The 15,368-nt window shown below is 41.9% G+C and overlaps 1 protein-coding gene across 1 annotated transcript in view; it reads left to right on the forward strand.

Annotated features, from left to right (window-relative positions):
- Positions 1-15,368, forward strand: part of LOC126252128 (UDP-glucosyltransferase 2-like) — a 97,417-nt gene that overhangs the window by 15,404 nt on the left and 66,645 nt on the right. Inside the window, exons 3-4 of the mRNA XM_049952994.1 lie at positions 13,796-13,983; positions 14,076-14,535. Of these exons, the coding sequence (XP_049808951.1) occupies positions 13,796-13,983; positions 14,076-14,535 (648 nt within the window). The remainder of the gene's footprint in view (positions 1-13,795; positions 13,984-14,075; positions 14,536-15,368) is intronic.

The raw sequence follows: 15,368 nt of genomic DNA on the forward strand, positions 1-15,368 counted from the left end.
AGTTTTGAAATTTGTCGTGAACTGCTCTCTCTCTCTCTCTCTCTCTCTCTCTCTCTCTCTCTCTCTCTCTATATATATATATATATATATATATATATATATATATATATATATATATGATGATATCAAGGTAAATACATTGTTTGTTCTCTATTAATATCTTTCATTTGCTAACTATCCCTATCAGTAGTTAGTGCCTTCCATAGTTTGAATCTTTTATTTAGCTGGCAGTAGTGGCGCTCGCTGTATTGCAGTAGTGGGAGTAACCAAGATTTTTGTGAGGTAAGTGATTTGTGAAAAGTACAGGTTAATGTTAGTCAGGGCCATTCTCTTGTAGAAATTATTGAAAGTCAGATTGCGTTGCGCTAAAAATATTGTGCGTCAGTTTAAGCACAGTCCTGTATTATTGTTCAAAGGGGACGTTTCATATGTCGACCCTTAGCCGAGGATACCTCACTGGAATCTTCTGATTTTTTCTTGTAGTTTGTGTAATTAGTGTAGATTTTGTTTATTGCTAGCGCGTAATTGTAGAGAGAATCTCCTTTGTAGTTGCAGTCTTTCATTGTTGTACAGTAAAACAGGTGTGGCATGCATGTAGATTTGCACCAAGTATTTCGCAGCTGCAATTAACTAGATATTATTTTCAGTGCTATGTTAATGTGTTCCCCTATTTTTGCTCTTAAAATTGTGTTTTTCTGTGTTGTCGTGTGAAATACTGTGACAATAATGGCGTGTGAGAAAAACGTAATACTAGGCTCCAAAGTAAACTGAGAAATGACAGTGAAAACGAAAGCAGTGTGTTAGCGCCACCGAGTAATGAATTAACTGATGTTCAAAGTAGTAATTTGGTAATTGTGCATAGGGAAATGGAGCGGGCGGCAAACAATGGCGTAGGCAGTGAAACAATTAGTGAGCAGGGAAGCATTATCGATCGATCGGTCGGCAATAGCTCGGCTCAGGAATCCGAAATGACACGACACGATCTCGCAAATACTGTAGATTCAGGTTTTGGATCCTCACCGTTTTCTCAAATAAGTCAAGACACATTTTCTGCTTGTCAAAATGTGAATGTTTCCAGTGCAAATTCGCTGCCGAAAAGCACTGAGGAACATGTTCCAGACACCAGTGCATTGTTATTACAATTAATACAACAAATGGGACAAACACAACAAAAGCTTCAAAAGTTAGACACAATGGAACAAAATCTTCGAAAGTTAGACACAGTGGAACAAAATCTTAAAAAGTTAGACACAATGGAACAAAATCAGAGACAAACACAGCAAAAGCTTCAAAAATTAGACACATTGGAACAAAAGCTTCAAAAGTTAGACTCAGTGGAAAATAAGCTTGAACAAACACGTGAAGATTTAACTACCGAGTTACATAACATTGAATCGAAATGTCAAAAAGTCTGTAATGATGTAAAAACACAAATTTGTGAGCATTTTCAACCTATTTTTTCGCGGCATGAAAATGCATTACAGAATCACGAAGCAGCCATAAAAGAACTGCAAATTATTGTTCATGAAAATCATGAGACCTTGCAAGCTAAAATTGACTCAGTTGCATCTACCGATTCGGTTACGCAACTTGCAAAAACCCACGAAAACTTAAAGGACACAGTAGAAAGACACATGGAGGAAATTAGTACATTATCAGAGAAAGTAGTTGAACTTTCGGATCAGCTAAATAATTTATCTACGAAGGTAGATGATAATCTGAATGACACAAAACCGGTAGTCTTTAATGACACAGAAGAGAGCGAACAAATTAGGAAACTGAAACATAATCTGAATCAAATTAATACGCAACACCAAGTAGAAATCCGGGAAGTACAAGATCAGCTGACACAGGTAATACAAGAATTACGTATTTCAGAGGACACTCGCACTCCAACACGGGAAGAGGGACATAGAAATACGGAACAACCACAAAATAATAACACAGGACACTTCGGAAATTATGAAGGGAATTGGCAAGGCGCATTGGATTTTGAGATGGAACCGCCAACACGACGTAACAATGACCGATTTGCGACTCGCCGACACGATGATTTTGACTATAAGCTGTTCATTACTACACGTAAATTCAAAACATTTAAGAATTCTGCCAACGACATTCATCCACAAGCGTGGCTTCATCAGTTCTCTCATTGTTTTCCTCCCAACTGGTCATTAGAGCACAGATTAGAATTTATGTGTGGCTATTTAGAGAATGAACCAGCTGTCATTCACGATTGTCACAGTGAAGGAGAATTTTACCATGCCTTCCTCTCAGCATATTGGTCTCAAGCCACACAAGACCGAGTAAAACATAGCATCATAATGATGAAACGTTTCGAACAATCTGAATTTTCCAGTCTTGTGAAATATTTTGAAGACATGTTACACAAGAATCAGTATCTTTCAAACCCATACAGCCCCTCAGAACTCATCCGCATTTGCTTAATCAAACTGCCTGAACATTTACGACATATTATTTTGGCAGGACGTTGCAAAGACGACATTGAAGCTTTTCAAGGACTCTTACAAGAACTGGAAATTGACACTGACAATCGCGGAACGCACGAGCACAACAATTACAGATCACATCCGTCGCAATTCCGCGATGAAAGAAATAATAACTGGACACGACAAGGCTATTCTTACAACGTAAATCGTGACCAAAACAGACACCACCCATATGACAACCACTGGCAGAGTAATAGTTACAGAGAAAGATCGCATTTTCGTAGTAATGAATGTGACAGAGACAACCACAGAAACAGACAATATGGTAACCAGAACTATTATTATCAAGGGAGACAGAATAATTTCAGACGCAACGGTCCAGCGCGCAGGTACGATTCAGGAAGAAATTCTCCACCACATGACCGACAAGAAAGAAGTTATGAAATTTACCGACATGACGACAGAAGAGATAATCATAACGACAGACGTGAATTTCATCAGAACTGGCGGGATTCTAACAGAGCTGGGCCCTCTCGGCAAGGCGAATTTGTAGAAGTTAGGTCTCCTAATCCCAATAACGACGCACGCCAACAAAGAGACAGACAATGACTCGCACCACAGGCAGCCGCTTGCGCCGGCTGGCCCAGAGAAAAATAACATAGACGCTAACCTTGAGAAAAATTCCACTATTCTTTGCCGACGTATACCACATGATAATTGCATTCAAGTTCAAACTCTGAGTACTATGAAGAGTAAAGGATTGCACCACACTTCACATGTAAAACCTTTTATTGAAAGATAATCTGCTTTTTAACTTAGTCTTCGCCATAAAATTTTTCACTGTACATTACTAGTATGCATTGTCAGACTTAGAAACTGTTACCATGCAACAATGTTTGAAGTTAAATATCCAGTCTAGAACCTAGGGAACATTTTTAAACAGAAATTACGATTGCATTGTTATAGTGAACAGACGTCACAGTGTTATTGTGTGTGTACATTCTTGCTTGTTAGTTCCACTATCACGGAACGACTATAAGGATCACATACTTAGAACATATACCGGCAACGCTAATGAGATTTTCATGCAACATTTTGGTTTACTTGAAAATATTCTGGATTTAAAGTACTTTCTGTGAGATACCAGACGACACAGTGGTTAGTTTATGTGACAACTACACGGTTTTATCACGACGCTACTAATGAGTGACAATTTACAATGTTGCTTTTGCAGTGTATCTGTTTTATATCTGCACAGCTTTCTGAATTCTTCTGGAAAGAAAAACATGTTTTAGTAGTAACTCTTGTGGTATAGCAACAATGAGACAGCCTTTTTCGTGGTACAACAATACGTTACAGCACAGTACTTTCCTCATCACGGCAATAAGCGTAATAACTACGATATCTATACACAAAGCATTTCACTTTTGTTTATCGTGAGGTAAGTACATTGACTTCTGCAGAACTTAGCTTTCGGAGGACGATAAATACGAGACTTCCACAGAGATTATCTTACAACATGACGCACAGTTTAGCGCTACAGTACACGTATTTGAGTGATTAATTTCGCACTTAAAAACATTTTTTTTAATATATTTGAAGTGCAATGATACAAGGGTTTTCCGTGATACATTTCATTCCATTGCTGTAATCTGTAACACCTGAGGGTATAATTACATTAATCCTCAGGGGGGTACACGCCTACTTTGTGTACCATGTGTTTGGCAAGCACAAGAAGCCCTAGCTAATATGGTATTTGCTTATACAACTTTACACATCGGTACCATATTTCTCTAACACATAATTACACAGCTATCAGAGCATTTAACTGAAAGATAAACATTTTTTTTACTACATCAGTGACACATGTTTACGCAATTACACAGCTGGGTAACTTCACACTTACGAAATTGTATTTTGTCTATACTTTGTGAACTGTTCATATTTTTCGGAACGATTGTGATACTATGAGAGCTATGAATGATGTATTTGGTATGGGATCATGATTTTAAAGTACGTTTCAGGTAGATGACACTATTGAAATGAGCAGAGAATTTTTTTAGGTTTTGAAATTATTGGAGGAAGCTACGACGATTTTGAGAGTTGACTGAGGTGTTATGATGTTATTATTACGATGACTATGTGTATTATGCTGTTGCAGTATGTTTATGATCAATAAGCTGATGCTATATATTGAAGAAGTGTCGACGAATATGTATATGTGTAATAAGGTAAGGAATAATGAGTAGTGTTTAGGGACTCTGATTTGTGGAAAAGGATGTTGGAAACCAAGAATCGTACTTTAAGAGTTATGAAATGTGTGTATATGCGTGAATGTATCACAATGCTGGCGAAAATTTTTTGGACGCTGTTATATTCATACGATTTCGTTTCTACAGATTTGTAACGCAAATTCTTGACCTATGAAATTTTTATATGAGACTGTCGCTGTAGCGAAAACTGCTGTCGTAAATATTTCGTTAAGAAAGGTAAGTGACCATGAAGTAATTCGTTGTGAGCGGCCAGGTGTGTCAGACGCCTGGAGAAAAAGCCATTATTGCGAGCCCTTTTCAGCAGCACAGGTAGAAAAAAAAAGGGAGGCCATTATCCTCGCTATTGACGTTCCTTTGTAGAGAGCATCGCAAAAACGACACGGTCGAACTTGAAAACATATGTTGACACTGTGGATCTCTTAATTTATGATATTTACAGAAATGCCTAATGAAATGACGAGAAATATTTTTACATCTGCACACCTGATTATGACAAGCGTCTTTCTACGAGAGTTGAGAGAATGTCTACTAACTTATGAAACGTCACATGACTATTGAATGATATTTTTATGCTTTGGTTTGCATAAATGCTTATTTCATTTGATATCTAGTTTCTAGCTGCACTGCAGCATTGGTTAAAATAAAATTTTATAGATGTACTAATATAAATATTTTCTGTCTACAGATCGAGTAACTAATAATTATTTAAAAAAAAAAATGAGGGAGCACAAAAAGACATTTACCTTCACAGGAACTGCAATCATTGTTTTCTTTTCAAGTACTTGGTAATTTCTTTTGTAGAATAAATTGTGATGCATCACTCTAGTGTTAAGATGTGACATGGGTATTAGACATGGCCATTTTTAGTGTAATACTTTTTCTGCTTGAACTTTGTCATGTTTAGGTATAAGTTATGCTGTTTGCCAGGAATAGTGCTACTGAATTTTAATTTGTGTTACTCTTCTAAGCCAGTTTTACTACTGATTTATTTTTCTTGTTTGCTGCTCATTGCCTTATATTAGTTGTAATTTATGCTGCTTGATTCGCCATTTGTATTTTTGATCATTGCTGTTTGTGTTAATTGTTTTGTGCTGCTGCATTGCCTCGTCCCTTAGTTTAGCATCTGAGCTCAGTAGATTTAAGTTAGCTTAAGAGGGGGTAGACTATATAAGAAACTAACTATGATGAATTGGAAGCAATGCATTGACAAGGTATATGAAAACGTTTTGGGCCAACATGAGTATTGTACAATGAGCCATGATTATTTTGAAAGAAATATGGTTAGAATACAGAAAAGAGGTATTGATAAGACTTTTTGGGAATAATGATGAATGATGGGAGATCTCTGAGAAGTAAAGAAAGTTTTGTTTGCAAAATACTGCAGTAAAAGAAACCCTGTCCTTTCCATTGTGTTATCCCCCTATGTGTTTGTGCACCCTTGTGTATTTGTTTTCTTCCTGTCTCTGTGTACTGTTTCATAGAACTTTTTTCTCTTCTGATACTCAGCTACATGAACTATGATGAGGAATACTGTTCTCCTCAAATATAATTTGCATTGCTAATATGTTATTTACTTTGTAAAGATGCTTAGACATTATTTATTCTGTTTTGTTTTAATGCTCATGTGTGAAGTCGATGTTTCAATAATTATTCTGATCTTTTATGTATGTACTTATGTCATAATTCCTGTGACACTGATTTATATGTTATTTCTATTCTTTTGTAAAGCCCATATTACTACAAATGTTATCTGTATTGTTATGTTCTTTAATGATGTATTTTGTACCTTTGTAATTGTATTCTCATGTTATGAAATTGTAATTGACAGCAGTTCATCAAATTAAGTAACTTGTAAGTTACATTTCACTGCACACGTTTCTATTGGTCATAGTATATGGACAATATGTGAGAAGTAGGGACTGTTAGTGTTTGCACGTGTGTTAATAATTCGGCAAGGAACTGGTTAACAGCATTGCTGGTTATCAGGACAATTCAAAAACTTTGTGAGTGCACAAGTGGTGGTTATGGACTTGCTCTATTATCCGCAAGACTGTTCAATGGTGATTGTGCACCTGCATAGTCACAACAGATGGCTGCTGGCCATCTCTACAAGGACTACAGTGGGTCTGCATCTTTGATGACCCACCAGTACCATTATCTCTACAAGGACTACAGTGGGTCTACGTCTCTGATGATCCATCAGTCCCATTATCTCTACAAGGACTGCATTGAGTATGCACCTCTGGTGGCCCACCAATACCGTAATCTCTACCAGGACTACAGTGAGTCTGCTCTGTGATGACCTACCCACCAATACTCTTCAAAACGTCGACTGACTCCGCTGTGGGTTTGCTCTGTTGTGGCCCATGACCTGTCTGCATGTCGAGAGTCAGCACTGTCTTTCCGTTTGTAAGGACAACGCTACTTCTTCAAGATTGCATGGAAATCCACTACTTCCATGTGCATTTTCTTTTCCTGCTCAGACTTTGAGAAAAACACTGCAATGTGATGAATGATCAGGACTGTCTTTATGGACTGTGAGAAAATTTTAGCTTTTGACCAACATTGTATCAATAAGTGCGTGCATTTGATTTCTTTGTTATTGTAATTACAAAATTTTTTTTTCAAATCTGTATTGGCCACTGCCCAAACCAATTTGTAAAATTTTTTGTGGGGAGCATGGGGGCTATGTAAGTAGGCTGTTTCGGTTTTTTTATTGGTAACGCCACCTCTGTATGAAAATCACTGGCTGTGCTGTGTGCAGTCTGTGGCTGCTTTGCATTGTTGTAATACTCGCCATTGTAGTGTTAGGCAGCTGGCTGTGAACAGCGCGTAGCGTTGCGCAGTTGGAGGTGAGCCGCCAGCAGTGGTGGATGTGGGGAGAGAGATGGCGGAGTTTTGAAATTTGTCATGAACTGCTCTCTCTCTCTCTCTCTCTCTCTCTCTCTATATATATATATATATATATATATATATATATATATATATATACACTCCTGGAAATGGAAAAAAGAACACATTGACACCGGTGTGTCAGACCCACCATACTTGCTCCGGACACTGCGAGAGGGCTGTACAAGCAATGATCACACGCACGGCACAGCGGACACACCAGGACCCGCGGTGTTGGCCGTCGAATGGCGCTAGCTGCGCAGCATTTGTGCACCGCCGCCGTCAGTGTCAGCCAGTTTGCCGTGGCATACGGAGCTCCATCGCAGTCTTTAACACTGGTAGCATGCCGCGACAGCGTGGACGTGAACCGTATGTGCAGTTGACGGACTTTGAGCGAGGGTGTATAGAGGGCATGCGGGAGGCCGGGTGGACGTACCGCCGAATTGATCAACACGTGGGGCGTGAGGTCTCCACAGTACATCGATGTTGTCGCCAGTGGTCGGCGGAAGGTGCACGTGCCCGTCGACCTGGGACCGGACCGCAGCGACGCACGGATGCACGCCAAGACCGTAGGATCCTACGCAGTGCCGTAGGGGACCGCACCGCCACTTCCCAGCAAATTAGGGACACTGTTGCTCCTGGGCTATCGGCGAGGACCATTTGCAACCGTCTCCATGAAGCTGGGCTATGGTCCCGCACACCGTTAGGCCGTCTTCCGCTCACGCCCCAACATCGTGCAGCCCGCCTCCAGTGGTGTCGCGACAGGCGTGAATGGAGGGACGAATGGAGACGTGTCGTCTTCAGTGATGAGAGTCGCTTCTGCCTTGGTGCCAATGATGGTCGTATGCGTGTTTGGCGCCGTGCAGGTGAGCGCCACAATCAGGACTGCATACGACCGAGGCACACAGGGCCAACACCCGGCATCATGGTGTGGGGAGCGATCTCCTACACTGGCCGTACACCACTGGTGATCGTCGAGGGGACACTGAATAGTGCACGGTACATCCAAACCGTCATCGAACCCATCGTTCTACCATTCCTAGACCGGCAAGGGAACTTGCTGTTCCAACAGGACAATGCACGTCCGCATGTATCCCGTGCCGCCCAACGTGCTCTAGAAGGTGTAAGTCAACTACCCTGGCCAGCAAGATCTCCGGATCTGTCCCCCATTGAGCATGTTTGGGACTGGATGAAGCGTCGTCTCACGCGGTCTGCACGTCCAGCACGAACGCTGGTCCAACTGAGGCGCCAGGTGGAAATGGCATGGCAAGCCGTTCCACAGGACTACATCCAGCATCTCTACGATCGTCTCCATGGGAGAATAGCAGCCTGCATTGCTGCGAAAGGTGGATATACACTGTACTAGTGCCGACATTGTGCATGCTCTGTTGCCTGTGTCTATGTGCCTGTGGTTCTGTCAGTGTGATCATGTGATGTATCTGACCTCAGGAATGTGTCAATAAAGTTTCCCCTTCCTGGGACAATGAATTCACGGTGTTCTTATTTCAATTTCCAGGAGTGTATATATGTGATGATATCAAGGTAAATACATTGTTTGTTCTCTATTAATATCTTTCATTTGCTAACTATCCCTATCAGTAGTTAGTGCCTTCCATAGTTTGAATCTTTTATTTTGCTGGCATTAGTGGCGCTTGCTGTATTGCAGTAGTGGGAGTAACCAAGATTTTTGTGAGGTAAGTGATTTGTGAAAAGTACAGGTTAATGTTAGTCAGGGCCATTCTCTTGTAGAGATTATTGAAAGTCAGATTGCGTTGCGCTAAAAATATTGTGCGTCAGTTTAAGCACAGTCCTGTATTATTGTTCAAAGGGGACGTTTCACCGTCTCTCCTGTGATTTAAGATTGTGAAAGCTAAAATGATGCTAAAGATGACCAAACCAAGCTGAGTCTGCCGAAAAGAGTGATGGGTAGTTCTCTTCTTTCGTTAAATCTCCGAATAAGCTCTTGGCTTTAGCTAGAATAGCAGTTCCAGAGTCGAGAGAGGCACTTGCTGTTGGCTGTGGTGCTCAGTCCAGTGACTTAGCATTTATTCCATTCTTTCCATCGCCTCCGAGCGAGATTTCATCACTCTAGTCACACTTAAGTTAATTGCACATTGAGCACTTTTTCGAATTGATTCCGCATTGTCACGAATAGTTCTCGCAGTGCGGTCACTACGTCACAAAGCACGCTGAATGTCAACAATACCTTCACATTTCTCACAGCCATCCAAAACTTTCAACTTTGTTTCTAATGAATACGGCCTTTGTACACTCTTCCTCCCTCGACAGGAACACCTTATGCTTTTACCTAATGAACCGTGAATTTAATTTCAAAGAATATTCTTAAAAATTTACTTTATTTACTAGCGATTCATTAAGAACATTAACACATTTAATCACACTATGTGAGCGTGGAAGTAGTTGCCAGGGAGTAACTGATGAAATCAAAATGAAATCGCTTTTAAAAAATGGGAATTTTATTCCTAAAAGCTTTGTTTTTTTAAGAAACAGATTTAAAATAATGAGCACGAAGCTCCCTCTAAATATCAAGTTACAATTTATTCAGAGGCAGAAAGAAACAAATTTTTGAGTGTATGAGCTTTCGGGCTGAGATCCTTGCCGCTCCCTTTTGACACGGCCGTAGTCACGACCGCCCACAACAACCTCTGAAAGACTACACAGGTGCAAATCTGCAACACATCAGATTACCTTAAAGCAAAAGTTTTAACAATTCACACAAGCATATAAACTATGCACCCCGTAGGAGGGATGGAACTGATACAAAACACTAAAACTAAAAGATCAACTTGCCACCGAAGGTGCAACTTGATTTTAACTTCTAAGAAAAGTCTTACGGTGGAAGGGTGGCAACTTTGTATGCTAAAATGAACATTTAAATAAAAGCCCATGAAATGCAATCTTACATAAAATTATACAAGGTTGGCCAAACATGCTCTACAGTACACATATACCGCCTCTCAAGATGATAGACAAGATAAAAACATTTTTCAGGAATTAGGCCGTTACACTTCAAGCAATAAATTCGTTAACACACCGAATCCGACAAACATGACAGATGCAGCATTAACGTATGGGACAGTGACAGGGATATTACTGAACAACCCGAACCGCAGGTTTTTCTAACCCGCCCCTACTCCACAAGGGATAAACGGACAACCCAATTTATAAATAACCACCTTCCCGCGGGTGGGCAAACGGAGAAGAATGGTGGGATGAGCCCAAAACAAAGCGGCTGGTGACCTCACCAAGAAAACAAGTAGAATTTAACAAGAAAATGAAACAACATATCACCAATCACGTAACTCCTAATAAACTGCGATTTCTAGCGAAGACCTGGCGCAGCACCCCCAAAACGCTCTCCTGAACTGTCCGCTGCCAGCAGCTTCAACGGACGAAGGAAGGCGTCGCAACCGATGTCGTTGGTTGACTCCTGTTGCTCTCGTGTCGGCCGCGAAGCCACTATCCCTCGCTATACAGCGCGGCCCACTGGACTCACGTGGCGACCTCAAATGCTCCGACGCTCAACGCGGACAAGTCGTCTGGTGTCTCAGTGCGCGACCGACCAACCGATCGATCGATCCAACCGCCAATGACCGTTGCCTGAGCGACTCGAGCAGACTGGCGGCCTAACGCGCAGACTCGGATGCAGGAACTAAACCCCCAACCGGGCGACCACTCGTTGAGTTCTCTCACTGCGCCACAAATTCGGACGAGAGACAGAGCAGCAAGCTGGGGACGAGAGATTGACCCAGACCGCACGCTGGCGAGCTCATAGCGCCCCTTAAATGCACGTGAACAGGCAACCTTTCCCCTTTCCCACCAGAGGGAGACACCAAAGCTGGGACTGCCGTAGCGGCGCCACCGCCTGAAACGGAGGGAGACTGCTTCACACTACGCTCTTACAAAACAGCAATTTTTACCACGGCTCACCTAACATTTTAAATACATATGCTGTCACGTGCAACTTCACAGTTCTACCGATCTGAAATGATGATTCACGTCTCGAAAAACACGACAGAAGATGCAGCAACGCATTACTGCTTCCACGTACCGTTAACAGAAGGCAACGCTGGACTTGAAACTGAAATCGCATATTTGCGAAAACGCGGATAACGAATAATCGGCGAGTAATGAATCCGCGTATATCGGGTTCTACCTGTAATTGATGTAATATGGTAGTCATGACCTTAATTTTTATTTCTTAGCCAGATATTTTTCCAGTTGAGAAAAATCTGTGAGTACGGTACTCGTGTAGTGCTTTCACTAAGTTTCCAGTCTAGCGTCGGGCTTACCATTGGTGTAATAAAAGACACTTACATTGTACAGGGCCACCCTCAACGCCACCGACAAAATTTTGACACTTATTCTGGGATATAGGAATAATTTGTGAGTATTTTGGTCCAAGAGATCCATGTTATACGGCGGCTCGTTACAGAATAATTGGTTCTGCTCTGTCGTTTAACTGCCTTTATCTTTGTCCCTGTTTTGCACGGAAAATATATGTATAAGAATACTAATGTCGGCGTTATGTAGTGTGTATCTCATCTGGAAACAAACTTGTTCCATTCACTCACGGTCCTCGCTGTTGACAACAGTAATGCCTAGTTTACTCTTCGCTTTGAACCTTGCTTTCACTAGTCCTCGGTTCTCTCTCAGGTTTTGCTATTCCTGCAGTATTAGTCGTACGTGACCAAGCAGTACGGGTATGGTTACTAATGAGGAGTTGGCAGAGATGCGCCTCGTGTACTGTTTCACCCAATACAATGGAAAAGCGGCACGACGATGCTACGCTGAACATTTCCGTTAGCGGTGGTACCCACGTCGCATTATGTTTGCATCTGTACTTAGTCTTCCACAAGTAACCTGACCCTTTCGTGTTGCCGCTCGGAGTGGCCGTGCGGTCTTGGGCGCCATGTCACGGATTGCGAGGCCCATCCCGCCGGAGGTTCGAGTCCTCCCTCGGGCATGGGTGGGTGTATTGTTCTCAGCATAAGTTAGTTTAAGTAGTGTCTCAAGATTTTAAACATGGCTGCAGCAGCAACTGTTGAAATTCTTCACGATAAAGGATGACAGCCATAAATAGTTGCAGGATAAAAATTTATTAAAATTTCTTGACCAAGGTTTCGGTACATATAACTATACCTTCATCAGAAGTAAAAAATCGAAATTACATCATGTAATGGAGATTAATAAAACAATTGTGCCAAAGGCATCGTCAATAATTGAGACATCTTCTCCATTAGTACAACATGACTATGGGCACAGGGTCAAAGCGAACAGTTTAGCACCATTACTCCGCCTGTGGCACAATTGTTTTATTAATCTCCATTACATGATGTAATTTCAGATTTTTTACTTCTGATGAAGGTATATTTATATGCACCGAAACCTTGGTCAAGAAATTTTAATAAATTTTTATCCTGCAACTGTTTATGGCTGTCATCGTTTATCGTGTTTAAGTAGTGTGTTAAGTCGTGGGACCGATGACCTCAGCAGTTTGGTCCCTTACGAATTCACGCACATTTGAACAAATGGTTCAAATGGCTCTGAGCACTATGCCACTTAACTTCTGAGGTCATCAGTCGCCTAGAACTTTGAACTAATTAAACCTAACTAACCTAACGACATCACACACATCCATGCCCGAGGCAGGATTCGAACCTGGGACCGTAGCGGTCGCTCGGCTTCAGACTCTAGCGCCTAGAACCGCACATTTGGACATTTGAACCTGCCGTGTTACAGTGATTTTTTCATCTCACAGGCTGCTTCGCCGTTGTGTTTTACCCTAAACAAAGGTACTTGAGATAACAAATGATGACTATGGGTTGGTGATGCCAAAATACTAAAAAAATATCCCTCAGCAACGTCCTACATTCCCTTTGTATACGGTATCACGCAGTTTCGTTTGTGCAATAGTACACTGGCTATCGCTTACAAATACTGTCAGACAGTATGCTGGGTAGAAACAGCGTTCTCACTGCGCATAGTCTCCCGTAGTGCTTGGTAAATACCTGCACCCAGGTTGCCGGCCCACCACTGGGTAACTATGGTGTGCTGAGTCCGCCAAACTTTATTTACGATTTTAAGTGTTCTAATCAACTGACTGCTAAGTATTGAATGGATGCCTGTTATTATTCCATTTAACTTTTTCGTTTACAGAAGCCTATAAAAAATTTGACGGAGATCGACATATCGCCGACGTATAAACACCTTAGGATGTCTGTCAGATGGATGGACCTCGCCATGCGTGACTGGAGCCCTATGGAGTTTGCGTCAGGCATACCAGGCCCCTCAGGTCCTCTCTGCGAAGATGGGCTTAATAGTCCAGAGATGATCAGCTTCTTGAAGTACGTGCACCACTGCAAATTACTTACTGCCAATACTCAATTGTTTCAGGACAGAAGACACGTAAGTACCTACTCATAAACTGCTGTTACAGGTCGGCGCAGAAGTTCGACCTGTACATCATGGAGAGGTCGTTGTTGCCGTGCTTCTACGGCGTGGCTCACGCAGTGGGTTCGCCACCCATGGTGGGGCTCGTGACCCTCGGAGCCTATCCTTACACCCACTGGACGCACGGTAACCCGGACAACCCAGCCTATTCACCCTGGTGGGCCCATCCTTATTCCGACCATTTGTCATTTTGGCAGAGGCTCTACAGCTCTTGCGTATGGTTCTACTTCAATTATCTGTGGTTCAATGTTGTGTTGCCGAAACACGACGCTATATTGAAGAATAATTTTGGTCCTGAAGTGCCGTCGATATTCGAACTGGAGAGAAATTTCAGTCTGATGCTCATCACTAACCACTTCACCCAGAGCTACCCCAGACCGAACCTTCCGAATTTCGTGGAAGTCACTGGGCTACACATCCAGCCAGATGTTAAACCTCTTCCCCAGGTACAGCATTTATATTACTATGTATAGTGTGAAAATTTTAGTAGTCAGTAACCTAGTCATGGCTTCAACTCACACAATGGATTCCATAGGCCTGTATTCCACCATGAGAACTATCAAGGTTTCAGAGTGAGTCGAACACTTGTAGATATTGAATCGGTAATTGGTGTTTCACAATGTTGTAAGCGAACCATACAAGAAACAGTCACCCCAAGGAGGCCTGTAGCCCTGTTAATGTCCCTACTCCTAAATCTTTTTCAGGTCTGCCATATCCAGGTCAAGACAGACAATGATGATTAGATTCCGCAGAGCTACCGTAATGTGGGGATGTTTGCTACGTTTCATCCGCCATGTCAAATAGTCCAACATATTTTCTGTGGCATTAAGATCGGATTATTTATGGGGACAGTCGAGATGCGATGAGGGCCTGCGTCGTCACCATTCAGAAATGTATGCATGTAACCCTCTACTACAGAAGAACAATCAATACTTCCACTGCGCGATAACAATGGTGAAGTCACTGATGACAGCGCCACTAAAGCACAGTTATTAGACACGGTTTTCCGAAACTCCTTCACCGAAGAAGACGAAGTAAATATTCCTGAATTCCAATCAAGAACAACTGCCAAGATGAGAAACATAGAAGTAGATATCCTCAGTGTAGTAAAGCAGCTTAAATCACTTAACAAAGGCAAGGTCTCCGATCCAGATTGTATACCAGTTAGGTTTCTTTCAGAGTATGCTGATGCAATAGCTCTATTTTGAGCAATTATATACAACCCCTCGCCCACAGAAAGTTCCGTACCTAAGACTGGAAAATTGCTCAAGTCACACCA

Source organism: Schistocerca nitens, chromosome 4 (genome assembly GCF_023898315.1).
Source record: "Schistocerca nitens isolate TAMUIC-IGC-003100 chromosome 4, iqSchNite1.1, whole genome shotgun sequence".
Taxonomy (NCBI): domain Eukaryota; kingdom Metazoa; phylum Arthropoda; class Insecta; order Orthoptera; family Acrididae; genus Schistocerca; species Schistocerca nitens.